General features: G+C 41.3%; 1 protein-coding gene across 1 annotated transcript in view; it reads right to left on the bottom strand.

The window, feature by feature from the left end:
* Positions 1-3561: 3561 nt before the first annotated feature.
* Positions 3562-26444, bottom strand: part of LOC307252893 (uncharacterized protein) — a 35540-nt gene continuing 12657 nt past the window's right edge. Inside the window, exons 8-19 of the mRNA XM_080030717.1 lie at positions 18647-19181; positions 18133-18292; positions 17841-17957; positions 17607-17708; positions 17293-17467; positions 16570-17173; positions 16310-16463; positions 16121-16210; positions 15831-16026; positions 10563-15647; positions 8258-8419; positions 3562-6876 (exon numbers count right to left, since the gene is read on the bottom strand). Coding sequence (XP_079886843.1) covers positions 4310-6876; positions 8258-8419; positions 10563-15647; positions 15831-16026; positions 16121-16210; positions 16310-16463; positions 16570-17173; positions 17293-17467; positions 17607-17708; positions 17841-17957; positions 18133-18292; positions 18647-19181 — 9947 coding nt within the window. The 3' untranslated portion in view covers positions 3562-4309. The remainder of the gene's footprint in view (positions 6877-8257; positions 8420-10562; positions 15648-15830; positions 16027-16120; positions 16211-16309; positions 16464-16569; positions 17174-17292; positions 17468-17606; positions 17709-17840; positions 17958-18132; positions 18293-18646; positions 19182-26444) is intronic.

Consider the following 26444-nt stretch of genomic DNA (forward strand, 5'->3'; position numbering starts at 1 on the left):
GATGTTCCTCGTGAACAAACTGTCAAAATGACTAAAGCTAGCTCGTGAACATTCGTGAACTTACGTTAGCGAACAAGGAACTTTAAGCTAGCAAACTTCAGTAGGCTAACGAATGTATGTGGGCCCTCTCCGCCTTAAAACCTATTATGGTTTTCAAAATGTACAATAATACATTTGTTTTATTTCTTCTATTTTATAAAGGTTGGGAAAGTTTAAGTTATCGTTAAGCTTTCTCTGTCCTGGGTCTTCTACTTACTTTAATGCGAGCTCCTGAAACGATGGTCGCGGGTGGTAAAGAGCTGACGTCGGAGACCACTCACTGTGGCCGTCTCATTATTTAAAATTATTATATTTTCTACAGAAAGAAAATTGTGTGTGATAATATCCAAAATGTTTTATTGACTTTTTCAATAGCAGTGATAGAAAGTAACCGAGTAGCCTACTTTACATTGAAATTACAGTGACATTGTTTTTTGTTTGGGAACCACTGGTTTCAAACGGACCTCATATGGTTTCATTTTAAACATTGCATTGCATTCATTAACAACGTTAACCACATTAATGTCATTAAGGTAAAAGTACAATAGCCTATGCTGTCTTACCTTATGAAATGTTGAGTAGAAGTGAAATAACACAGCATTACATGGAAATAGCCTACTCAAGTAGCCTTTGTGGTCAAGGGCCTATCAGGTCTAATTCCACCATTTCCCCTGCAGGTGATACAAGTCAGCCAGGTGGTGAGAAGGAACCCATTTGCAAAGCCATTAATGAACTTAATTTAAAGTTGTAAGAATGTGCTGCATGAGAAAAGTAATTTGTGGTAAAGCTAGTTTTACATGTTTAAATTCTTGAGTAGGCCTACATTTCCAGTTTAATGAGTTGCCATTGTCTCTTTTTACGTTTTTAATACAGTCTTGTAGGCAGTTGTGCTTCATTTAGCCTACTATAGCCTAGTAGCCTAGTAGCCTAATGTAGCATATAGTAACACATTTGCGGTAGACTACTTTAACAACAGAAACTGTTGTGATTGTGAAAGGAGAACATTTTAATCTAGTGGACAGAAAATAAGTTATTCAAGTCGGCAACTGTGCTTTACTACTTTAACTTTTACATTTCATGGTTGATTGTTGTTTGTTCGACTTAAATAGGCCTACATTTGTATGACAGCTTTAGTTACTAAGCCTACTAGATCAATATTCTTACGAATCGTGGTCGACGAATTTGGGTTTTTCGATGGCTGATGCCGATATTTATTTATTATTTTAATTATTTTCTCGACATCATTGCAAATGAGGGGGTCACCCCTCAATGATAAATAAAGTATAAATATTTTAATAATTTGGAGTTCAGGCAGTCGACATAAACACAGTATAGTTTTGCCCATAGACATTATAAAGGATAGACGCCGCATTGGGCGTTGAGCGCGAGAAATGCGGGCGCCATCTTGGACCGGTCACACGTTCCACTCAATGTAGTCTGTCAGCGCATGTAATTAATCATATCTCATTAAATACCAAACTGATTTTCACGCGGTTTTCTTTGCTGCAAAGATCATACATGTAGCTAAGATACAGGGCACAAGTTTCGACGTGTTTTAATATTCATAGTGAGCTTAACAGTCATAGAAGATTCTGATATGATATAAGTAACCAGACGTCCGAGTCACACACTTCGTCCGGGAGGAGATTGAAACGGAGGATGTGTTTCTGCTTGGGGAACATATTGAGGCGACACAGTTTGGCATCGACAACCACCATTCCGACTTGTTGTCATTGGTTGTGTCTGTCTTTCAGTAATTAAGGCTGCACCACATTGCCAAACTCCTTTATGTCTATGGTTTTGCCAAGCTAGACATGCTATCTACACATAGGCCTATCAGTAAAGGCAAGGCGGTAATACCACTGTGGTAACTGAGTATCCGGACCTGGACAACACAGCTGCTCTACCATTTATAAGTTCAATGTTAAAGTGCCTGGCATTTAAAAAATATTGCATATATGATATATTCTACGTTAAACACAAACGTGGAATCGAAGTTTGAACCAATGTTATAGCGAGGGGAATTATTTTTCAGACTGAACTTTATTTTTCTCTCATAGGCCTACTGTAAATGCTCATGTAGGCTACAGAGACTATAACACCGTTATGTTGTAAAAGACAATAAGTGTGGTGGACTTCTGGTCGGGCTATCCCAACTATACGATCAACGAAGCACCTTGCCGACATTGCCGCCGCGACAGCAGCCGCTTTTAAAAACGCGGGCTCTCCGCTGGCGTGCCAGTGTGAAAAGGAATACTTCACCCACACGGAACTGGCGTTCTATCATTATAAAATCGCTAAAATAAAATAAAATATAATGAATGCGGTTTTTCTTCCCTGTCTTCCCTTGGCCCAGCTGTCCTGTTAATCCTAACCCTACATGTTCCCATGTGTGATGTCACACATGAGAAAATGTGGGGTTAGAGACAGTGGGACCATAAAACACTCTTTCTGCCTTTTCTCAGGCTAGGATGAACCGATTTCTAAAAAAAATGCACATTTATACTAAATGGGATCTCATCGTCTCAGAGTTCAATACACCTTCATATTTCCATCTGTGAAGTAGGTCTTTAAGGTTGAACTTTAACATTGAGCTTGTAACTTCTTCCACTACCTGTCACATTTAATTTCAGTCAAAAGTACAACATTTTCTTCTGATATAGAGTAGATATAATGTAACATATATATTCAACTATACTAGAAACCTTACCTAAAAATTGTATTTAAGTAGGCTACTGTACTTGAGTAAATGTACTCAGTTAGAATCCAACATTGCAATTACCAAATCATTCTTGGTAGACGATATAGCTAAGGATTCAACTGAATGCTGTCGCCCCCGTTTGGTCTGAATTGAGCTTTGCAGGTGGCTGTGTAGGGTTATGAACCGTATTGCTTCAGGGAGACTCAGTCTTCTAATAACAAACATTTTGTTGGCAAAAACTTTCTCTCCCTTCCCCCTCTCTTTGCTTACCAATCAGCAGTATCCATCTGCTTGACACAGCAAGAGCCCTTCAGAAACCTGTAAACTAAATAAAAAGTAGTGCTAGTTCGGTGCACTATCTATGGTTCGGTGTGAAATACTCCATACCAAGTACAGGGTTTCCCCCAGTGTATTCCAGGCATGGCGCCCACCATGCCTAACTTGACTTTATATGTTTCCTCAACTAGAGACCCAACAGACCTACAGAATGTGGTAGTCATTAGCTCCACCTTGATAAACTACAATGGTAAAAGTATGTATACACAAAGTTTAAAAAAATCCAACTTAATTTACACATAATGTACATTTTTGGATATGAGTTTAAATGACTGTACTTTTCCTTAAGTAAATCTGACAAAATGGTATCATTGCCTTTATTTTAAGGATCTGAACTTGTCGTTCACCACTGGATATATTACAATGATACATATTAAAATGATTAGAAACCACCTTTTATGTAAAAGCCATGATCGAATCAAGTTGTTTTAATTTAAGCCTATATTGCTTTTGACTATCTCTCTGACAAAATATAAGTCCTTATGCGTCATCAACATCTGTCGGAGGCCAGAGGACACCAGTTTGATGTATTCATCAAACCAACACTGTGCTTTAATATGAGATTATTGCTTTAGGTAACATTTTGGGTACTTCTCCCGTTGCAAGTTATCAATCAATCCAAATATTTGTGACTCAATCGACTGAATCAAATCTAAAAGGTTATTTATCATTTATTGACATTTTGCATTCTAAAAAAACAATGAAATAAGACATTTTCATCCACAGAAGAACATAAAAGCCAAATTAAGGCTACTGACACCAGTATAGATATATAAAAAAACAAAGAAAAAATTCACATCTGTACAAAACATTTCTGACTATTTCCAACTAGAAATGAACTTTGAGTAGTTGAATTTACAGGTGATCAATTAAGTTGAAGTAGAATTCAGTCATAATCAAATAATACAAAGAAACTTATCCACTTTGAAAACAAGACAAAGTAGAAAATATTTAACTCAAATAGGCCTACCTCTCCACATTTTGATCAAGCTACAATATCTAAGCCTACACATGGCTTTTCTATAGGTCATGTTGAAGTTTAACTACAATAACCATGTTCCTTGGAAAAAATACATTCGGCGTGTTATGCTGTAATATCTCTATTGAATGTGATGATGTTAAACATGTTTGTCGTATATCAGTTTACTGTCCTGAAGGGTCCATGTTTCGTGTCTGATTTTGCTTGATGTTGATTTTATTTTCATCGATGTGTAATCTTTGATTGGCTTCAGTTTAAACCCCTTGTTTATCAGTTGCATTGCTCTCCTTATTTTCTTCAGTACCCGCTTTGCCTGCATCTGCAGGTGTATCTATTTTACCAGCAGAACTTTTCTCCTGTTCATGTCTTTTCCCTTTGACCAACTCTCTGTCTAGACTTGCTGGTCTAGCTCTACTCCACTCCCTGTCTGTTCGTTTTGGGTTGAAGACATCAGACTTGTTGATCCTAGGATTTTGGAAGCATATCAGACCTTCTTTAGGAGTGGGAAGCAAGGCAGCTCTTTGTCTCAGGGGTTTTACTGTTTGCTGATTTTGTAAGTTGTCACAATCTGAAAACCTTCCATCAACCCCTGGACCCTCAACGTTTGTATTTCTGTTTTCAGGCCCTGGTCGTCTTAAATCTGGACCTCCAGGGCCTCTTCTATCAAAATCTTCTGTCTCAAATCCTCTCCTGTTTGGACATGCATTAATCATCTCTGGACCTCCCCTATGTGCCCCAGGTCCTTCCATGTTTGGCCCTCTCATACTACCCCTGAAGTCAGGTTGGCTCCAGTCATTCCCCATCTCTGGACCATCTCTCCTATCCGATCTTGGTCCTCTCATGTCTGGACCTATTCTGTCATGACCTTGTCTTTTATTTTTATTTTGTTGCCCTCTAAAAAATGGACCAGGCCCCCGTCTGTTATGCCCAGCATCCCCTCTATCAAATTCTTTCCATTCATTTCCAGGTCCTCCCCTATCTTGCCCTGAATATACCAAATCTGTGTCATCCTGCAGAGGCCCTGGACCCTCGTAACTAGAACCACTCCAATCATCTCCTGGACCTCTTGAAGGCCGTAGAAATGGCATATTTGGTCTTTTATGTGTTGGCCTTGTCCCTCTATTTCCAGGTTCTGTCCATTCCATACTAGGCCCCTCCCTGCTGTGTCCTTGAATCTGCCCAGCTGGACCTTCTTGGATAGGCATTTGGCCCCTGTTGTCATGTATTTTCCAATCATCACCTGGACATTCTGTTTCATTCCCTAAAGCCTCCATATTGGTCTCTCTTCTATCAGACCACTGTTCCTCTGTTTCCGTGCGTCTCTTATTAGGGGGGGAGCATCTAAAGTCTGGCCCTTTCCTTTTTCCAATGTTTGACCTGCTCATAGCTGGCCCTGGTCTTCTAATGTTTCTCCTAATAGGCCCTGAACCCCTCAAGTTTTGACCAGTTCCATCATGTCCTGGGCCCTCTCTATCTTGAGTTTCTTGAATAGGTTCTGGCCCTCGAAAGTCAGACCCTCCCCAGTCATCTCTATGCCTTAGACCTATCGTATTTGGAGCTCTCTGCCTGATGCCTGGGCCTCTAAAGCCAGGACCATCTGATATTTTCCAATTAGACCCTGGGCCCTCCATATCTGGACCTATCCTTTCAGGCCCATGTTCCATGAAGCCTGAGCCTCCTGGATCTTGCATGTCAGGCCATGGGCCCTCAAAGTCTGGACCTTTACTTTCACATCCTGTTCCTCTGAAATCTGGACATCTTGGACCTTTCCCAATTGGCCCTGGACCCTCCATAACATTACTTTCAGGCCTAACTCCTCTGAAGTGTGGCCCTCTTCTATCAGACTCTTGAAACTCCATATCTGGAGGTCTTCTTTCTGGCTGACGACCCCTAAACATTGGGCCTCCTCGAAAGCTCCTGCTGTTGCCCGTTCCGTCCATATCTGGAGGTCTTCTCTCTGGCCCAGGTCCTCTGAAATTCAGATCTTCTGGACATTTCCTGTCAGGTCCTGGGCCATCTAAGTTTGGACTTGACTGCTGCAGCCCTGGTCTCCTTAAGTTTGGACCACCTGGACCTGTCCAGTTAGGTCCTCGACCTTCCATATTAGAACCTAGTATTTCAGGCCATGATCCCATGAAGTCTGTTTCTCTCCTGTCAGGCCCTGGGCCCTCCATATTTGGATGTCCACTTTCCCTGAAGTGTGATTCTTCTGGTCCTCTAATATGAGGCCCTGGACCAGCTATACCTGGATCAGTTATTTCAGGCCCCAGTCCTATGATATCAGGCCCAGACACCCTCATAGGTCCTCTTCTGTCAGGACCCATTCTACCAGTGTTTTGATCTCCTGGTCCTCTTCTCTCAGGCCCCTGACCTTGCCCAGAGGGACCTCTCATTTCACACCCAGGCCCTCTTAAGACTGGAATACCTGGTCCTCTCCTGTCGGACCCTGGTCCATCCAAGGACATACCTCTTTTTTCAGGGCCTGAACCCTGGAAATATGAACCTTGTGGTCCTCTTCTGTCAAGCTCTTGGCTGTCCATAGTGTAACCTCCTTCATGTCCTGGTTCACTATAATCTGGAACTCCTAATTCTCTCATGTCTGCCCCCTGACCACCCATTGCTGGACCTCTCCTGTGAGGTTCTGCTCCTCTGAATTCCGGACCTCCAGGTCCACTACTGTCAGGCCCGGGGCGCTCCATAGACAAACTTCTCTCAGGCCCTGGCCCTCTGAAAAATGGACCTCCAGGTCCTCTTCTGTCAGGCCCAGGACCTTCCATAGCGGGACCTCTCCTTTCAAGTCCTGGTCCTCTGAAATCTGGACCTGGGTCAATGACAAAAAAGGGTTGGCAAGATTAGTAATTTGAAAATCTTTCAAAAGATTATTCTAAAAGCATCATTGAGTCTAGTTAAAATATACATGTTGTGTTTAATGTTAGTTAAAGTGTGTGTGTGTGTGTGTGTGTGTGTTTTGCCATTATTCTCAAAATATTCTCTCAAAATGGTCAAAACCTTCGAAAAGGGTCTCTCAAACAGAATGTGTACATGTACAGTGCCTTGCAAAAGTATTCATACCCCTTGGAATTTTGCAAATTTTGTCACATTAAAACCCACACACGTACATTTATTTTATTGGGATTTCATGTGAAAGACCAACACACAGTGGTGCATCATTGTGAAGTGGAATGAAAATTAAATGTGGTTTTAAATTTTTTTTAGAAATAAAAAACTGAAAAGCGTGGTGTGCATAAGTATTCAGCCCCCCTGAGTCAATACGTTGTAGAACCACCTATCGCTGCAATAACAGCTGCAAGTCTATTGTCTCCACCAGCTTTGCCCATCTAGAGACTGATATGTTTTCCCATTCTTCTTTGCAAAATAGCTCAAGCTTCAGATTCAGCATCAGATTGGATAAATACCACGCGACACCTGGCGTAGGGAGGTATTTGCGCCAGAATCTGCACCAGTTTCCACGCAAAATTGATAAATGAGGGCCAGTGTACCTGACTGGACAGGTAGGATTGGGGGGGCCTTTAAGAGTTTGCACCCAGTGGCCCATCATCTCATAAAACTCTACCATCTGTTTTCTTTTTGCGGGAAGCATGCACAAGAAATATGTATTAAAAAAAAAATATATATATTTATTTTTTCAAGAAAATACAAAAAAAGTGGGGGGCCCCACACTAGGTCTTGAATGGGGCCCCCAGATCGTTAAGGCCGCCTCTGAACAAATGTGCTGTGGCATGTGCTGCGCCCTAACGGTTTATGCTACTCACTACATGGCATGCCGTTCAGTCAAACAATAAAATGTGCTGTGCCCTAGGGGTTTATGCTGCTAACTACATGGCAGGAACGTTCAGTCAAACTGAACTGTCACACCACTACACTACACACAACCGATATCTTCTATTGGCAGATTTAGGGACCTGCCTCTGTAGATCCGCATTGTTCGAAAATAATGCATGCTTTAGCTTTCTGTTTTAACTGGCTCTAGTAGCTAGGTTAGCCATGATAGCCAAGGCTAGCTTTACTGTTAACTGTAATTAATTTACTGTCATTTCAAAGCATTGCACATATCACGAAAAACAGATCACACATATCCTTACAACAGAACGGACGGCATGGCATACCACATGTCGCAGTAGCATATGCCACAGGTCGATAAGGGCATCACTCAAAAAATAGGCATCCCATTATAGACCCACCTCCAGGTCCTCTCCTGTCAGGCCCGGGACCATCCATAGCGGGACCTCTCCTTTCAGGTCCTGGTCCTCTGAAAACGGGACCGCCATGGCCTCTACTGTCAGGCCCAGAACCTTCTATAGCGGGACCTCTTCTTTCAGGTCCTGGACCTCTGAAATCTGGACCTGGGTCACGTGACAAAAAAGGGTTGGCATGAGTAATTTGAAAATCTAATCAAAATAGGATTTTAAAAGCATCCTTGATTTTAATTAAAACATAATTATTTTGTTTATGTTAGTTTATTGTGTGTGTGTGTGTGTGCGAGTGAGTGAGTGAGTGAGTGAGTGAGTGAGAGAGTACACTTCCTTTCATGTCATTTGACAAGGTTTATTTGACATTAAAATGGCCAAATACTGCAAAGGAATAATAAGCATTAAAGCTAATCTTTTTCTTTTACTTTTAAACAGACACTTTACCTAGCTTTGATAATTAAGTTGTGGAAATATCACAATTTTAAGAAAATACAAACAATAATCACCTAAAATTGGTTTTAAATAGTAATTGAGCTCATATTACATATTGAACCTGTAGCATAAACTAGTGATATTTGAAAAAATTGGCCAAATACTGAGAGGCTTGTAATAGGAGGCAAATGTTGTTACCAGTTACACCATCTGACATATCGATTAACAATCTAATTTGAGAGTCAATATCATGGACACATAAAAGTTAGGTTTAATACTATTTTCTATACTCCTAATAACCTCACATTTAGGGTAATGCCAAAGTAGTTTATAGGATGTATTACTGAGAAATCCGCTGTTTTTAAGCAAGATAAATTTTTTGGGACAAAGTTTTGAATTTTACAACACTTAGACATTTTTAACAATATCCTCAAAATACTGTCTCAAAATGTATTAAAACCAATAACTTTCCAATAGGGTCTCTTAAAATATGTAGGGGAGAGTGGCCTAAGTTGTGCAACTTTTCACTCAGTGACTTTAAAGTAAGGCCTTGACAGTAAAGTCTCCAACTCAAATATGTACATATATTTCAGGGTGTTGTGCATCCCTGGCAATAAAAACTTTGGATCTGGAATAAACTGTTGAAGAAATATAGCTTTCGGAAAAAAAGTTGTCTTGTTGCACAACTTGCCCCCGGTGTGGTGTAAGTTGTGCGGTTGGAGAGAATACCATGGGGTAAATTGTGCTATTGCTATATATCTCATAAACTGTAATGCAAGACAAATCCATTAGACAATCACTTATTTAAGGTTTATTTAAAGTAAATAGTTGACAAAGATTGAAGGACAATTTTCTTAAACAAGGCCTAGCAGATCTAATGGTTTTACCTGCAAAGCTCACAATGACAAAGTCACCATCATCATCTTTCTGGCCATCTGAACTCTCATCAGGGGTGCCGTTAAGTGGAATTGAGATGTCACTCTCTTCTGAGCTACTGTAGACAATCACTTTCTTTTGGTGACCAGCGTATACAGCCATGCCACTGGCACAACTCTCAGAAATGTACTTTGCACTAGTTGCTCCGTGCTTGTGGAACCAACTGCCACCTGACAAATGTGATTCCCTCTACATTTCTGCCTTTAAATCAAGGCTCAAAACCCATATGTACACCCTGGTGTTTCCTCCCCATTAACTATCTTACCTCTGCACTACTATCTGTGTTTATGTGGATGTATGGGCTTTACGTCTTTTATTTTGGTTATTGTTATTTTACCTTCATTGTTTACCTACTGAATGCACTATGTACAGCACTTGACAGTGCAAACTGTCATAAATGTGCTTTTATAAATACATTTTACTTACTTACTTACTTACTTATAACTCACCTAGGCCCTTTGGCACAAATCACCCCAATCCCAGAAATTTGGATAATAAGCATGATGCAGCAATTTAGGGCTGACATCGTGCTAACTGTATAGACTCAAAATGTAGAATACCAAAGCACTAAAACATGTGTCAAATGTTTTCAAACGTGTCTATAATTGTTCAGACACAATAATCAAAAAACCTTGATCATGGAAATTTTACTTTGAAAGGCAAAACACAGTTTTTTGAGCTTAAATGTGCTTATATCTTATTCCTTGTGTCTCCCTTCTTTACAGGAAGTCAAATGGATGGCTCTTCTTAAATATGTGGTCACATTTCCAATTTCTTCCACGGTTTTCTAGAAACAAGGGGTGGCACAACTTCCAAAATGCACAACTTAGGCCACTCTCCCCTACTAGTAATGTTTAAGGTAATTTTCCAAATTTCCACAATTTCAAATTGAATCTTAATTAAGAGACACAAAAAATTATTGACCCACCTCCAGGTCCTCTCCTGTCAGGCCCAGGACCTTCCATATCGGGACCTCTCCTTTCAGTTCCTGGTCCTCTGAAATCTGGACATCCGGGTCCTCTACTGTCAGACCCAGGGCGCTCCATAGATAAACTTCTCCTCTCAGGCCCTGGTCCTCTGAAGCCTGGACCTCCAGGTCCTCTCCTGTCAGGTCCAAGACCTTCCATAGCGGGACCACCACTTTCAGATCCTGGTCCTCTGAAATCCGGACCACCGGGTCCTCTCCTGTCAGGCCCATGACCTTCCATAGTGGGACCTATCCTTACAGGTCCTGGTCCTCTGAAATCTGGTCCTCCGGATCCTCTACTGTCAGGCCCCTGATGCTCCATAGATAAACTTCTCCTTTCAGGTCCTGGTCCTCTGAAATCTGGACCTCCGGGTCCTCTCATGTCAGGCCCATGACCTTCCATAGCGGGAACTATCTTTTCAGGTCCTGGTCCTCTGAAATCTGGACCTCCGGGTCCTCTCCTGTCAGGCCCAGGACGCTCCATAGATAAACTTCTCCTCTCAGGACCTGGTCCTCTTGAATCTGGACCTCCAAATCCTCTTCTGTCAGGACCATGGCGCTCCATAGATAAACTTCTCTCGGGCCCTCTGAAATCTGAACCTCCAGGTCCACTCCTGTCAGGTCCAGGACCTTCCATAGCGGGACCTCTCCTTTCAGGTCCTGGTCCTCTCAAATCTGGACCTCCGGGTCCTCTCCTGTCAGGCCCATGACCTTCCATAGCGGGAACTATCCTTTCAGGTCCTGGTCCTCTGAAATCTGGACCTCCGGGTCCTCTCCTGTCAGGCCCAGGACGCTCCATAGATAAACTTCCCCTCTCAGGACCTGGTCCTCTGAAATCTGGACCTCCAGGTCCTCTTCTGTCAGGAACAGAGCGCTCCATAGATAAACTTCCCTCGGGCCCTCTGAAATCTGGACCTCCAGGTCCACTCCTGTCAGGTCCAGGACCTTCCATAGCGGGAACTCTCCTTCCAGGTCCTGGTCCTCTGAAATTTGGACCTCCGGGTCCTCTACTGTCAGGACCAGAGCGTTCCATAGATAAACTTCTCTTCTCTGGCCCTGGTCCTCTGAAATCAGGACCTCCAGGTCCTCTCCTGTCAGGCCCAGGAGCTTCCATAGCGGGACCTCTCCTTTCAGTTCCTTGTCCTCTGAAATCTGGACCTCCAGATCCTCTCCTGTCATGCACAGGACCTTCCATAGTCAGACCTCTCCTATCAGGTCCTCTGAAATCTGGACCTCCGGGTCCTCCTCTGTCAGTCGTAGGATCTTCCATAGCTGGACTTCTCCTTACCGGTTGTCCCCATGCGTCTTGTTCTCCTGGTCTAACTATATCAGGACCTCTCCTTTCAGGCAATTGTCCTCTTAAATCTCGACCTGGTGGTTCACTCCTATTAGGCCCAGGACCCTCCATAGCTAGACTTCTCCTTTCAAGGCCTGGTCTAACAAAGTCTGTCCCACCTTGTTCTCTCATGACAGGTCCGAGCTTGTCATTGGTTGGACCTCTCGTTTCATGCTCTCGTTTCCTGAAATCTGGACCTCCTGGTCCACACCTGCCATGCAAGGGGACCTCCATATCAGAATCTCTCCTTTCAAGTCCTGGCCCCATGAAATCAAGACCTGCTGGTCCTCTGTCATTCCGCAGTTTTTCCATTTTTGAATTTCTAATTTCAGGCTTTGGTACTCTAAAATTCTGTTCTCCAACATCTTGTCGATCAGGCCCCTGGCTCTCAATGTTTGGACCTCTCCTATCAGGCTGATGGCCTTTCCATTCATCTTGTATACGTGGCCCTCCTCTAATTGGACCTGATCCTCTCCTATGTTGCCCTCTCCAATCATCTCTTATTTGATCCCGCGCTATTTGTGGGCCCTGCCTTTCATCTGCTCCTAGAACTGTACCCTCTGAACCTGTAGATGCATTTGAACTCCTTTCCTGACCACAACCCACCCTGCTCAAATCTCCATCTCTTGAGTGTGACTGAAATTCCCTTCCAGGAGGGGCCCTTGAACTGTCATCATGCCTCGATTCTCGTTGAACTCTTCCTGAGCCCCTTAAAGATGGACTGTGCCCCCTTGTATCTTGATTAGTGTGAAGCATAGCTGATAAAGGTCCCCTTGACCCCGAGTCCCTTCTTTCAGGCCCAGGTCTATCAAATGAAGGTTGCCTAATTTTAGCATCTCTCCTCTCATTCTGTAGGCCTGACCCATCCATAGGAGGAGTTGTAATAGCTGGTTCAAGCACTTGTCCTCTCATTTCTGGTTTACTGTGTCTCACATCTGGGCTTCTCACATGATTCCCCTGACTGCATATAGTGATGTCTTGTTTAGGTGGTCCATGACCCCAAATGTTTGGGCTTATGCCAAACGTGCCTGGACTCATTTCAGGCCCTGGGAATCTATTTCCTTTTTCTCTAATCAGTGGTCCACTATGGCAAGGTTCTTTCATATCTAGGGCTGAATTCCAAATAACTGGAACATTCATACCAGGTACTGGAGGTTTTGTCGCAAGGTCTATTCCAGGTCCTGGGCTCTTTATATCTGATCCTTTTGCTGGATTTGAATGTCCTCCACCTCGGCCAAGCATATTTAAGTCTGAACCTTCCACTTCTATCTTCATACCTTGATCTTTGACACTTCGATCCTGTTGATCTTCAAAATTAAAAATGTTTGATATTGGACCTCCAACAGCAGGACACAGAATATCGGACAATTTCGCCTGACCACCAATAAGTAGACAGTTACTTTCATATTTAACAAGCGGCATTGAAACACTATTTAATGTCTCAGGTTCTCTGATTTCCTCTAGTTTAACAGAGTTACTACTGCTGCAAGGTTTTACAAACTGTGGCTCTGGATCAGGGCTCTGAGGAGAATCTCGGAGGGGCGGATCAATTTCTCTTAGAGGAACTGTACTTTCAATCTTGTTATCAAGCCAAGTTTGTAGTCTAGAGAGTTCCACCTGTTTAGAAGAACCAGTAGCTGGGCTGTCCATGGCACCACCTGAATCTTTTTGAGGTTCCTGGCATTTTGGTGGTTCAGGAATTTCAAGCTTCACATTGTAAGGAAGTTCCCGTGAACAGGGAGAAATGTCTTTATCAGCGGTCTCAACAAGATTACTTTTTAACTGATGTCCATCTGGGTCATTTTTAATAGTTACCAAGGTACATGATGTGTTACTCTCAACAACAGAGTCTGAAGACCCTGGGGCCTTACACAGAACACTTTGATGCTTGGATTTCTCAATAATTTGAGGGGAAAGTCCTCTGTACTTTTTTGGTGAAAGGGACACAGAATCTTTTTTTCTAGGAGATGAGGATCTTGTATGCCCACGAGAATGTCGGGGTGTAGTGTGCTCTTTACGACGGCGACCCTGGCGTTCTGACTGGTCTCTAGTTCTATGCCTTGACCTGTCCCTTTCACTTCTTCTGTGTCTATCCCTTTCTCTATGCCTTCGGGAACGTGAAGGAGAACGCTGCTGTGATCTTTTTGAAGGACTTTTGTGTTGGTCCCTTTCACTCCGCCTCTTAGGTGACCTCCTTCGCTTTCTGCTGGAGTATGAATTCAGATTGGTGCCCTTGTGGCAGGCACTTTGTTCAGTTTTTATACTACCTCCTTGAAATACATCATCTTGAATTTCATTAAAAAGTGATTCATCCTCAGGATCATAAGCTACATCAGAATCTTCAATCTCTCCAGCAGAGGAATACTTGTCACTTTCCTTTACATTTTCTTGCTCCATAACAGTATCTGTGTCATTTTTTAAAATAGTGTTGCTAGTGGTGTCTCCTAGCGTAACAGTTTGGGAATCCACATTTGAAATGTCTACATTAACTGTATGGCTGTGTGTCTTATCTGTTGATTCTGAAGGTCTTGACTCTGTTTGCATTATGCCACCCTGCATAGATGACAGCTGACCGAGAGGCAAAGATTTTTGTGGGGGAGACATTAGGGAGTCAGAAACAGAAAAGTGGGCCATGAACATACCCACAGCCTCTCTCTGTTGACGTAGTGCCTCTTCTTGCTCCTTTAACTGCCGTTTTTGCTCTTCAATCTGCTTATTGAGCTCCTCAAGCATCCGCTGTTGTTCAGTTAGTGTTGCAGCTGAGACAACCACGGTGCCCATAGGAGGGTTCTCTATTACTCCACTGGGGGTGGAAGTTTTCACTGGAGATGAGGAGGAAGCTGGCGTTACAGCCGGGCTGGAAATTGGGGTTGATAATGAAGGCAAACCTGATGTTTGACTTGCAACAGGGGGCTTTTTTACAATATCACTCTGAATATCTTCAAAGATAGTCTCATCTTCTGGATCATAGGCCACACCATCGTCTACAACGTCTGATACTGTAGGCCCTTCTGCTTTATTTTTTTCCCTGCTCTGTGGAGCAACCATTCCATATCCCATTGATGGGTCATACTCCTCTTCTGGGTCATAGGGTCTGTCAAAGTCATTTACCTCTTCTTCTATTTCTTTGACTTTGGATTTCTTCCCATACTGTTGGACAATTGGATCCACCATTGATCCAGACACCTTAGAAAATACTTGAAGCTTCTTAACACTAGCTGTTGCTGTAGAACGTCCCTCAGAAGAGACCACAGATTCAGTTTGCTTATTGCTGAACAAAGTCTTCAAGATAGTCTGCAGTGGTGTGTTATCACAGGTTGCTGTTGCAGGATTTATGTTAGAGATGCTTTTAGAGGTGGATTGAATGGCAGCAACGGTAGCTGAGGTAGAGACAGGAAGGTTTGCTCTAATGGAAGTCAAAAGAGATGGTGTTGTAACTGAGCCAGAAGAAGAAGACTCTGATGGTGAGCCAGGGCAGGATGGTGTTCCAGGAGGGGTAATGTTAGCAGGAGTCTCTGGATCGTAAGGTTGGAATATTTCCAATTTGTCTGAACCATAGAGAGACGGAGGTTTTGGGATCCACATAGGGTCTTTAGACATGTAAACCATGGGTCTCTTCTCTTCAACATCCTGAGGCAAACTTCCTAGACGTTTTGCCTTCTGAATGATTGCCAGACCCAGAAGAAGATTGGGTCTGTTTTTTTCAAGCCCTTTGAAAAGTGAGATAAATCGATTATTAGAACAACTATTAACTAAATACTGACAAATAGCTCAGAATTCCACAATGTCTTCATGTATCAATACTGAACAAATTATAGATCATTCAGGAACACCAATAATTAAAATCGAATGTGGGCATAGGCCTATAAGCAGTAGTCAACATATTTTCACACCTGGTCCTTCCAGAGGTTGTAGAATGGATGGGATTGATTCCTTAGCACTGAGTGGGACAAGATATACATCCTTGATGGATCGACTACCATTGGCTATCACACCAAAACGACCTCTGCTGCTAAAATAGGAAAACAGGGAGACATAGGCCACTTCTTCCTCTTCTGTTGCAGGGTGAAACCGGATTACACACAACTCCTAATAAACAAAACACAAACAAAAGATGTCAAATCTTGATAGAAATGCAATATGATTGCACAAACCCCAGAAATTATTACTATATACTGCTTGCCTTTGTAACAGAGGTCTTTAGTTTTGCAACATAGTCCCACACTGTTTGAGGCATGATTCGTCCTCCAATTTGTATCGTATCGGGTAGATCCTATACAAAAGGGATACATTGTTATCTTTCTCATTTCAACCAATGACAATGACAGTTATTTTGATACAATTCTGTTAAAAGTTATGTGCATTACTATACCGCTTTAAGATTTTCTGCTGGACCTGAAACCAGATATGCCTTGGTGACAAACTTGGCTACAGTGAGCATGTTTAGGAAGCCTTTCCACACTGTGTTTTGCTTTGCCAAGAACTGAGCCGTCTCACAATGAACTGGGGATTCAGATATCACTGTCCTACAAACGCAAACAAAGTCACAATAAAAGTCATATCCATGCATTACACTGATTTTGCTCAAATTCTATTATATGTGCTTTATATTCTCAGAGCTCTTTAAAATACCTTGTTAAAGTGCCATAGAGTCTAGGATCTGCAGAGGTAGATGGTTTCATTAAGATTGATTTAGGTAATGTCTTTGATGGTGGTAATGAGGAGTCTGGGGCTGAGGGCATTGCAGAACTAGTATTCTTAAGTGGAGCATAAGTGCTTGATAGGTTATGGGTTGTGTTACTGAGACCAGAGTTGTCACTAGATGTAGCAGAGAATCTGCTTGCTGCAGTGCGTGGGTCACGCCTTGTGATGGTTACAGTAGAGACGGCTGGAATCACAACTGGTGTATATGCTCTCTTTGTTATTGTAGTTTTAGGTGTGTCTGGAGTTGGGGATGCAGGGGACTCCATGACAGGGGAAGCTGGAGACTCTAAGGTAGGGGAGGCTGGAGAATCCATTGTGGGGGAAGCAGGGGATTCTACAATAGTCAGCGCTGGAGCATCAATGATAAGGCGGGATGATGTTGGAGAATCCATGTCAGGTGAGTCAGGGGGTGCACGCAAAGGGGAGTCATCATATGCAGACTTTCTTCGGGAGAATTCATATTTATCTCTCGTTTCAGAAACCCTGGGTTTTTTCTTTGCAGGTTCCTCCTCGTCCCCAGGTAACATTTGGCCTTTGAAAAAGAAGAAGAATATAATAAAACATTTACATGCAACATTCATTAGATAATAATGACTACTAGGTACACATACATGTAGTACATAGTTATGATTAAACATATTTTTAATTCACCTGTGCATATCTTGCATTTCAGGTCAAAGAGGTGAGTTTTGTGCTCTGATGTTGTGTCCTTAAGCATACAGGCGAGAATATCTGGAACAGCCCTGCCCTGACTTGGCTGGCTTGTTCTGGTCTTCAGAGCAGGAACAGTTAACATTTTTTTCTGTTCCTGGGATGAAACATGTACCTAAACAAATACAAAAACATTAAGAACTAACCCACAAAGATAACATAACATCAATGGTATTTCATCATAAATGTTTAGATGTAAAAATAAGATAAAAAAAAAAATCCACCAACTGAATGTTAACGAGGCAAGTACACACCGTGCTTCTGTCAGGTCTAGTGGGATTTAAACTGGGCAAATCAACCTTCACTGCTTCAGGCTTTGGCCTCAAATGTGTCGATTTAGCAGCTTTATCCTTAAGCTAAACACACACAAAAAATGGAAGAAAACAATCACTTCTGATACATTACTTGACCATTCTGATGCCTGATAACAAGTACAAGCTGATCTGATTTTGTCTTGGTTGTTGTGTTTTAATACATATTACACTTACCTCTTTTGTTTCTTTTGCGCTTGGCTCTGATGCTTTGATAGCCTGCATATCCTTCTGGCTCATCCTGACCAGTCTGAAGGGACTGATCTCTCCACGAACAACCCGATACAACAAGCCCTAGAACCAACCCATATTGTAAATGGACTTTCAAGTTTTTTTAAATCATTGATAATCTCTGAGGTGCTCCTTTAAAAATGTACTTTAAATTCACTTTACAAATGTCTTCAATATTGAGAAGAGTATTTAAATGTATGTTAAGATTAGAAATAGCTTTTATCAACTAAGAGCAAACCTTGTTTCTTGGGTCTTTCAGGTTGAACATTATTGTTCTATACTTGTTCATGTATTTGCTGTCTGTGTTGCGAAATATGTCGAACATCTCCATCTCAATACCCGCAACAAGCTTTGCAACTTCACTCTCAGACATCTCCAAATCTTCGCAATCACACACCCTTGAGAAATGAAAAGGCAGTAAGTCAACAAATGTCTTGTGCATCACTGCTTTAACAGACTGAGATGCAATGTTTCCACTTTAGTATATAAAGTGAAAATACTCAGGTTTATCATCAACCCCTCAATGCTAAAGTTTAATGTATGTTAGCATGCTTATCAAATCATGTCCATGTTGTTTTTGTATATGTACAGGTATTACCATATCACCATTTTACCTCCCGTCACCATAACATTTAACTTATTATGTTAATTTTCAAATTACGAGTCAGTCATCAACAGTATAGAACATATAAATAACAAGACTTATTAACAAATCCCAGACGAAGACTTTTATACCAGCCTTTATAACTCACCTTTTGGACAGGATACTGGTGAGGGAGCGCTGGATGCTCTGTCTGACCTGGTTGTTGGGCTGAGATGGTCTTGAGGAGGGTGCACTGGGTGCTGGTGGCACCAGCAGATTTCTGGTTTCGTTGAGCAGCGCAGGGGCTGAGGAAGGTTTCTGGCATGATGCTGAGGTTGCGACGTGGCTAGACGGAAGATGGGGTCCGGACTGCTTCTTTGGTATAACGTATGGGGTCTTAGTGACAATAAGGGCACCTGATTCATGATGTCTAGGAGCTGAAGTGGAGGGGGATTGTGCAGCTGTTCTGAGACTAGATTCTTCTGGGTTGAGCTGTATACATGGATCAGACTCCGCAGTTTGCTGTTTAGGGACAACAATGTTGATTGGCTCCTTTGCTTTTTCTTGAGAGTGGCTCTGAGGTGAGGCTGGCTTGGTGGCAGGTTCCGAAGAGGGAGCAGCATCTGTAGAGGTGTCTTCTGGAGATTGTTTTGAAGGAGTTATATCCTCACTGTCAGCCTCTACCTGTTTACTGTCCTTTTTAGCTGTTAATACAAGAAAAAGAACAGCAGGGCATTTTGTGAATATAAAGACATTTAACTCTCTATAAACTGTGGCATGAACCAATATTTATAAAAGCAAACCAGTAATAGTAGCTTACTGGTCAGATATGTTATTCATATATTAATATCAACTTTTCAACACAAAATGGAAACATAAAACTGGATTCAACACACAGGTCAATGCTTACAGAAAGAAAGAAATGTGAAAACTAGCCCCGTATTTGGAATTATGATCAGTTGAGAAATAAGTCCCCAAAAAAGAAAGCCTGACAGCAGTTTAGTCTGAACAGATCACTGAACTTTATCCTCTTGCACGTCTCTGGGAGAAGGTAACAACATTCCCCTGCTCAGTTAAATCCTTCTTTACTCAACTGGTATTTTTGTAAGACTTTTACTTCAGTGCCATTTTGGAGGATATTAATGATTATAATAAAAGTTGTGTGAATGCAATTCACATTCACTACTGATTAGGATTTTTCACACAGTCAAATTGTGTGTAAAAATACATTGATACATGTGATTTACTGTACTGGTGTGAGCAGGCAAATCAAAGCTAAAATAAGATACTTTGACTTCCTGTACTTGAAGCCTCAAGCCTTTTCATTTCAACAAAGAAACAAAAGCTACCAACTTTTGACTTAATTCTTTGTTTATCATGCATTATGTTTGCATTATAGTGATGGTGCATTTAAAGTCCTCCTGGACCAGTCAACTATTGAGGGAAAGGGGAATGATAGAGCATTTAATCACACGATACCAACAAATATTATAAAAAGTTAAGTTTCTTAATTTTAAATGTCAAGTTTCTTGTGTAAGTGAATAAAGGCTCACTGAAAATAATCAAACATTGCAAAACTGGCATTGTGATTGAACAATCGAAAGACCTGGATTTACTGGACCAGATGAAACAATAAAAGTGTTGATACACTAAATTACCAGCCAACCTCAAGCAGTGAGGCTATACGACCCCAGTAAGTCCTGTAGAAGATGTGTGGTATAGACTGGTAGCCTCATCCATCAAATGATCAAGAGGATTTGTGTTCAGAAGGTGGTAAAGGCTGCACACATGAGCATGGCAGGGGAGATGTTCTGGGCTAAGATTAAATACTCAAAAATAAAAGGCGAGACTACTGAGCTGAAGCTGCCATGTGCGCTGTGCGGCTGCTCCATTGACTGTTCAAACGGCTGTTATAATCTTAAAATGTTCACCAAAAAAGAAAAAGAAAAAAATGCAAACACAAGCGCAGCAGATGCATGTGTGGCCCGGGCGATAGTATGGAGGACACTCATGTTGTGCTGTTGCTGTTCGCTATTATTACATCACAAACAATTACAAATGGATTAAATTCAAACCAGGAAATGAGACGCTCGCTAAGCGTGGAACTATAAAGAAAGCTAAGCGGAGATTTAAACATTGTGGGTAAAAAACTGCGAGCAGGTAACTCAACCAATAAGATATCTTCAGCACTGCAGCCCTGCGTCAAAGGTTCCTGAACCTTTGCGAAGTCCTACCCCCCGAGCAGGTTCTTTTTCTGGGGTAAGAAAGGTTCCGGGAACTACAGTTTAGACCCTAGTTCCTCTGGTGGAAACACGCATAGTTCCTGCAAAGCTTCGTAGTTCCAGGAACTAGTTCCTGCGGCGGAAACGCGGCTTATAATGAAAATAACTATTTGGACTCATTTACTAAATAGTTAAGTCAGCTCCACATCAAGTCACTACAAGTCAAATGTAAAACCTGCATGCATTTCAATGCATATAAATAATAATCTAATAGAAAGAGGTCTCTCTTGAGAATGGGACTCTATGTCTCAATATGATCGACTGTATAAATAAAGGTTGAATAAATTATATATACTGTATACACACTCACCGGCCACTTTATGAGGTACACCTGTTCAGTGGCTTATAAAATAGCTAATCAACCAATCACATGGCAGAATATCAATGCATTTAGGTATGTAGACGTGGTCAAGACAACGTGCTGAACTCAAACCGAGCATCAGAATGGGTATAAGAAAGGGGGTTTAAGTGACTTTAAACGTGGCATGGTTGATGGTGCACAGCAGGATGAACGCATACTTTCATGTTGTTAATGCCAAATTCTGAAACTGCCATCTGAATGTCACAACTAAAATTGAGACTCATCAGACTAGGCATGATTTTTCCAATCTTCTTTGGTCCAATTTTGGTGATCCTGTGTGAATTGTAGCCTCAGTTTCCTGTTTTTAGCTGACAGGAGTGGCACAGGGTGGGGTATTCTGTTGCTGTAACCCATCTGCTTAAAAGTTGGACGTGTTGTGCGTTCAGTGATGGTATTCTGCCAACCTTGGTTGAAACTTGTTTTTTTGAGTTAATGTTGCCTTTCTATCATCTCGAACCAGTCTGCCCATCCTGCACTGACCTCTGACTACAACAAGGCATTTTGGTCCACAAACTGCCGCTCACTGGATATTTTTCCTTTTTCGGACCATTATCTGTAAACCCTAGAGATGGTTGTGCGTGAAAATCCCAGTAGATCAGCAGTTTCTGAAATACTCAGACCAGCCCTTCTGGCACCCTCAACATTGCCATGTTCCAAGTCACTGAAAACCCCTTTCTTCCCCATTCTGTTGCTCGGTTTTAACTTCAATAAGTTGTCCTGTCCAGGTCTACATGCCTAAATACATTGATTTTCTGCCATGTGATTGGGTGATTAGTTATACAGCCCCGGAAAAAAATTAAGAGACCAGTCTGTATTTTTCTTCAATCTTCATCTCTACATTACTTATTGAAAATGCTCTAAATGACAATATTTTTATTGTGAATTTGGAAGAAATGTTGTCAGTAGTTATTTTATAAAATCAAAATGTTCATTTTACTGAAATATATGCCTATAAGTAGTAAAACGAGAGACACTGAACATTTGGAGTGGTCTCTTAATTTTTGCTGTATATTTTAAGAAGAAATCAAACTGCTGTTCCTAATAAAGTGGCGGTGAGTGTATATACAGTATATAATTAACAAATTTGAAATATATAAATAAACAGTGACTGGCAATTTTTTCTTCATTTCTACGGTAAATATATCTAGTCTTTTCAGGATTATACTTCCTATATTATACTCTACATACTTTCACCAAAAGTACTTTTAGAATGTGGTATTGCTATGTTTACCACTATTTGCTGCATGTGAGTGTAGTGTTGTGTGCTTAGAACATGCCATAATTCAGTGTTGAGCCTTATGGAGATGCAGTGGGCAACGTTAATGTGACACCTGTGGTGAGGCACCCACTCCGAACAATGTTTGTATGTTCTCAGATTGACAGAAGATTGTTTAACTCTTAATCTTTGCCTGTTTTGCACTTCTTACTATACCCAAATAAAGAAATGTCAATGCTAGATGTAATGCATTTAATATGGACCGATGATTAACATTAAGCAAAAAAATTAAAGAAACAATGACACATCCTCTCAAATATCAGAAAATGGGAGGGCGCTTGTGGTGTAGTGGTTAGAGCACCCCCCAATACTCAGTCCTCAGAAGCAGCAGACCACAGGTTCGAGTGGTCGTTCTCTGCATGTCATTCCCCTCTCTGCCCCATTTCGTCTGACCCTCCTAACTGTCTAATAAAGCATAAAATGTCCCCCCGGAAAAAAAAATTTAATGATCATGGTTCAGTATGGCGTCTGCAAACACTTGTCTTTGTGCTTTAAGACAGGTAGACAGAGTAACAAACAAAAAATAATAATTTAACTAATGACTGAAGGAAAGACGATAGAAACAAATATGCATGAGTCACTTTCTGCATCCATGAGATAAAACGTGAATCATCTTTATTTGTGCATGATTAGGCTATTATGTGCACAGGTGAGGTTAGGTGTGCTTTCAAGGCATGATGTTCTCTTTTAGGCTTCGTCTCAGCATGCCTCTTTCAATCATTCATATACACAAACCCAAAGAAACCACAGAAGATAATGATGAATCAATCTTTTTGTTCAATATTGAGATCAACCCAACAACTCAAACTAAATCTTAATATTGCAGTCACAGGCTGACATGCAATTCCTTTATTTTCTATTTAGGTTATCTGTGATAAAGCTTTTGTGAAATATCTATTTCTTTTACATTTTGCCTTTATTCTTCTATGGGTGAATTTCTGCAGTTTCCCCCGGCTGTTATCTTCTGTCAAAGTCCCTACTATTTCACAATTCTTAGCCAAGGATCTTTCTTGGAGCCAATCGGACCTTCAATGCTGTTTCCATCAACTGCCTGCTGGCTTTACTCCACCCCCACCAGCGTCTCAGCTCAGGGGGATCCTGTTTTAAGTCTCATCTCTCTACAATATGGGCCTATGATTAATAATATGGCTTCAAAATGATGGGGGTATTTCTCAGCGTTTCTTTGTGGCGAGCCTCAATTAATATAAAACTGTTATACACTTTAAATGTATCTCTCTAATTGATTGTAAATTACTGCAGCTTTTTTGGTTTACTAGATGAATATTCAGTGAGAATTGGGTGAGAAATGGGAATTTACTTTGAGTTAGCACTACCACCTACAAGCTAAGCATACAAGTGCACATGATCAGACGGGTGCTAAGCTTTTTTTTTTATTATGCTATTTTTTATTTTCAAATAAATCTAAAGGTTGAAGTTCATAAAGTACATATATTTTAATTCAATTGATTTTGAATCCTAAAGTATAAAAACTCAAAGCTTCACTTTTATCACCAGCGACATTAGCGATGTTCACAGATTCTTGCCTCAATAACTATAATTAAATTATAAATTTTCATGCCAATACATCTGTACTTTTTCCAAGTAGTGTTGAACAAATAACTAAACTCTAAACGCAGGATTTTAACTTGTAATTTAATTTTCCCTCGTCTTTATTGTAGCACTGCACATTTGCTGTATTTCATAAACCCTTTTCTGCTGTTGCCTCTTTAGCCATTTTCTCCAGTGAAAAATAAACTCCTGTTTGTGTGAGAAACTAATTCAATAGCTAAAATATCAATGAATGGAAGGGATTAAAAAAATAACTTGCATAATTTTGCCTATATGACCTTTCAATGGCATTTGAGTTATATTTTATAATGTAAGAGATAAAAATTTGTGCAATAACTGGTAACACATTACCACTTATCTGACAATTACTAATAGGGATTTCCTTGCGATGGCTTTAATTAGCCTGGTTTAAGACCTCTGAATTGATGCCTCACAGCTCAATGAACGAAAAAGGCAATTCAGTCCGATTGGCAGTCAAGAAGTGGGTACTAACAAATCTAATCACTTTAGTTTGATCTTTCTAATAGCATCTTATCCATGCCTCCCTTGCACAAAGTAATACCTTTCCCCTCAGCAGATTCACGCGTCTATATTTCCACTCAACATACAGTATGTAGGCTAAAGTTACACACTTCATGAATACCGAACTGTCACACGAATGGTGTTACTTTCAAGGTCCCCATGCAAACTGATTGAATCAACACTGTCCATAGCACATTTTGATAAGCTTTTCTTGGCCCATAAGGTTGCTGAACCTAGACCTGACCAACTGAAGCAATCCCAGATCCTACTCTACACTGCCCCCACAGGCTTGCAGAGTAGGCCCCAGGAATGATCAGGGGCCGGTTTCCCAAAGCCTTCGTAGAGCCTTCTTAACGCTACGTCATTTGTAACCCCTACGTAGAGTTCCTACTTAACATTTCGCCTGTTTCCCGAAACGTTCTTTGCTACAAATCTCTTTCGTACGTCCTACGTTGGTAAGGTTGGTCTGGAGCGCCCGCAGAGCCTTCTTAGCTCTACCGTAGGGATGTTTCAGCTCTCATTTGTGTCATTTAACTAATAAATCTGACTGTATTTCATATCAAACGGACACAGCGATGACTGTATTAAATAACAAACTGTTAAAAACGATAACTGTATATAGCGTACATATCACATTTAAAGTAAGCTATATATGTTAGCAGAATACCATTCACTCTGATTCACAAAGTGTTCAAACTATAAGTAGCCTACATAGTCATCTAACTGACTTGACAATCAGCATTAACTGATTGGATGCGATGTCCGTCAATATGAAAATAGGCTACTTTATACGTGATACACTACAGCCTACAGTCGGATCGTTTTTATCAGTTTGATATTTAATACAGTCATCGCTGTGTCCCTTTGATATGAAATACAGTCAGATGTATAAGTTTAATGACAAGTGAAGTCCCTGCGATCGCTGTGGCATCGCCAGAGATAGGCTTGGCTACTACAGACCCCCACATTTCCTTCCGTAAGCACCATGCGTAAAACGGACACGAGTGACATCCCTGTTGCGCATGGAACTGCCACAAGTCATTCATGAAGAAAATAATTGCTGGAAACAATCTTAATCTCCTCCGCTGTTTCTATATTTTTCTATAGCCTAGGCTACCTTTTTTAAATCAGTAGGCCTATAGGCTATGGTAATACGTTCGACCAAGGTTAACACTAGAACCATCGCATTGTGTTCCACACACTGCGGAGCTGTCAGCTGAGCCGGCTCAGCTGACAGCTCCGCAGTGTGCGTCGGATTCTCCGCCTCAAAACATGTAAACGTGTGAAAAAATTAATGAATAATCAATTAAAGCTTACCTTAAAATAAGTGTGCCATGTTACTGTTTATTGTATTTAGGATTTTAGCTCATTTGGATGCTGTTTGGGCCGTCTGTTTTTATTGATATAGGCCATTGGCGATATTCTACTACCACGAAACGTGATTATTGTTCTTAAAGATACTTAGATTATAAAGCAAGAGGTGTTAAATAAATGTTTCGGCTTAGAAGGATTTCTAGTAATCTTTTATTCGCAAAGACTTGTCATGCAGCTTCGCATGAAATAAGCAGGAAATGGAAAATCGAACTCTGAGCCATCGATTTCAGCACTGGACAGCGCCGCGTACGAGCCACGTAGGGACTGTTTCTTAAGAAGACTCCTAAGAGACCGTTCAGGAACCACGACTACAGAGGTAAACAACTTTGGTAAGTCATAACGTAGGAGTCTTCGTAGCGCGCTAAGAGATGACGTTATCGGGAAACCGGCCCCAGAGCATCATTTCATCCACCTCTCTTCTTACCCAGATGCACCAATCACTGTGGAACAGGGTCAATCTGAACACATCAGACAACACAACCTTTCTCCATTTCTCCAGAGTCCAATCTTTTTGCGCCCTAGCATATTTAAACATTTTCTCCTGTTCACCACTCTCTATCCAGGTTTTAATAATGCCTTTGAC

This window comes from Ammodytes marinus (genome assembly GCF_949987685.1).
Source record: "Ammodytes marinus genome assembly, chromosome: 7".
Lineage (NCBI taxonomy): Eukaryota > Metazoa > Chordata > Actinopteri > Uranoscopiformes > Ammodytidae > Ammodytes > Ammodytes marinus.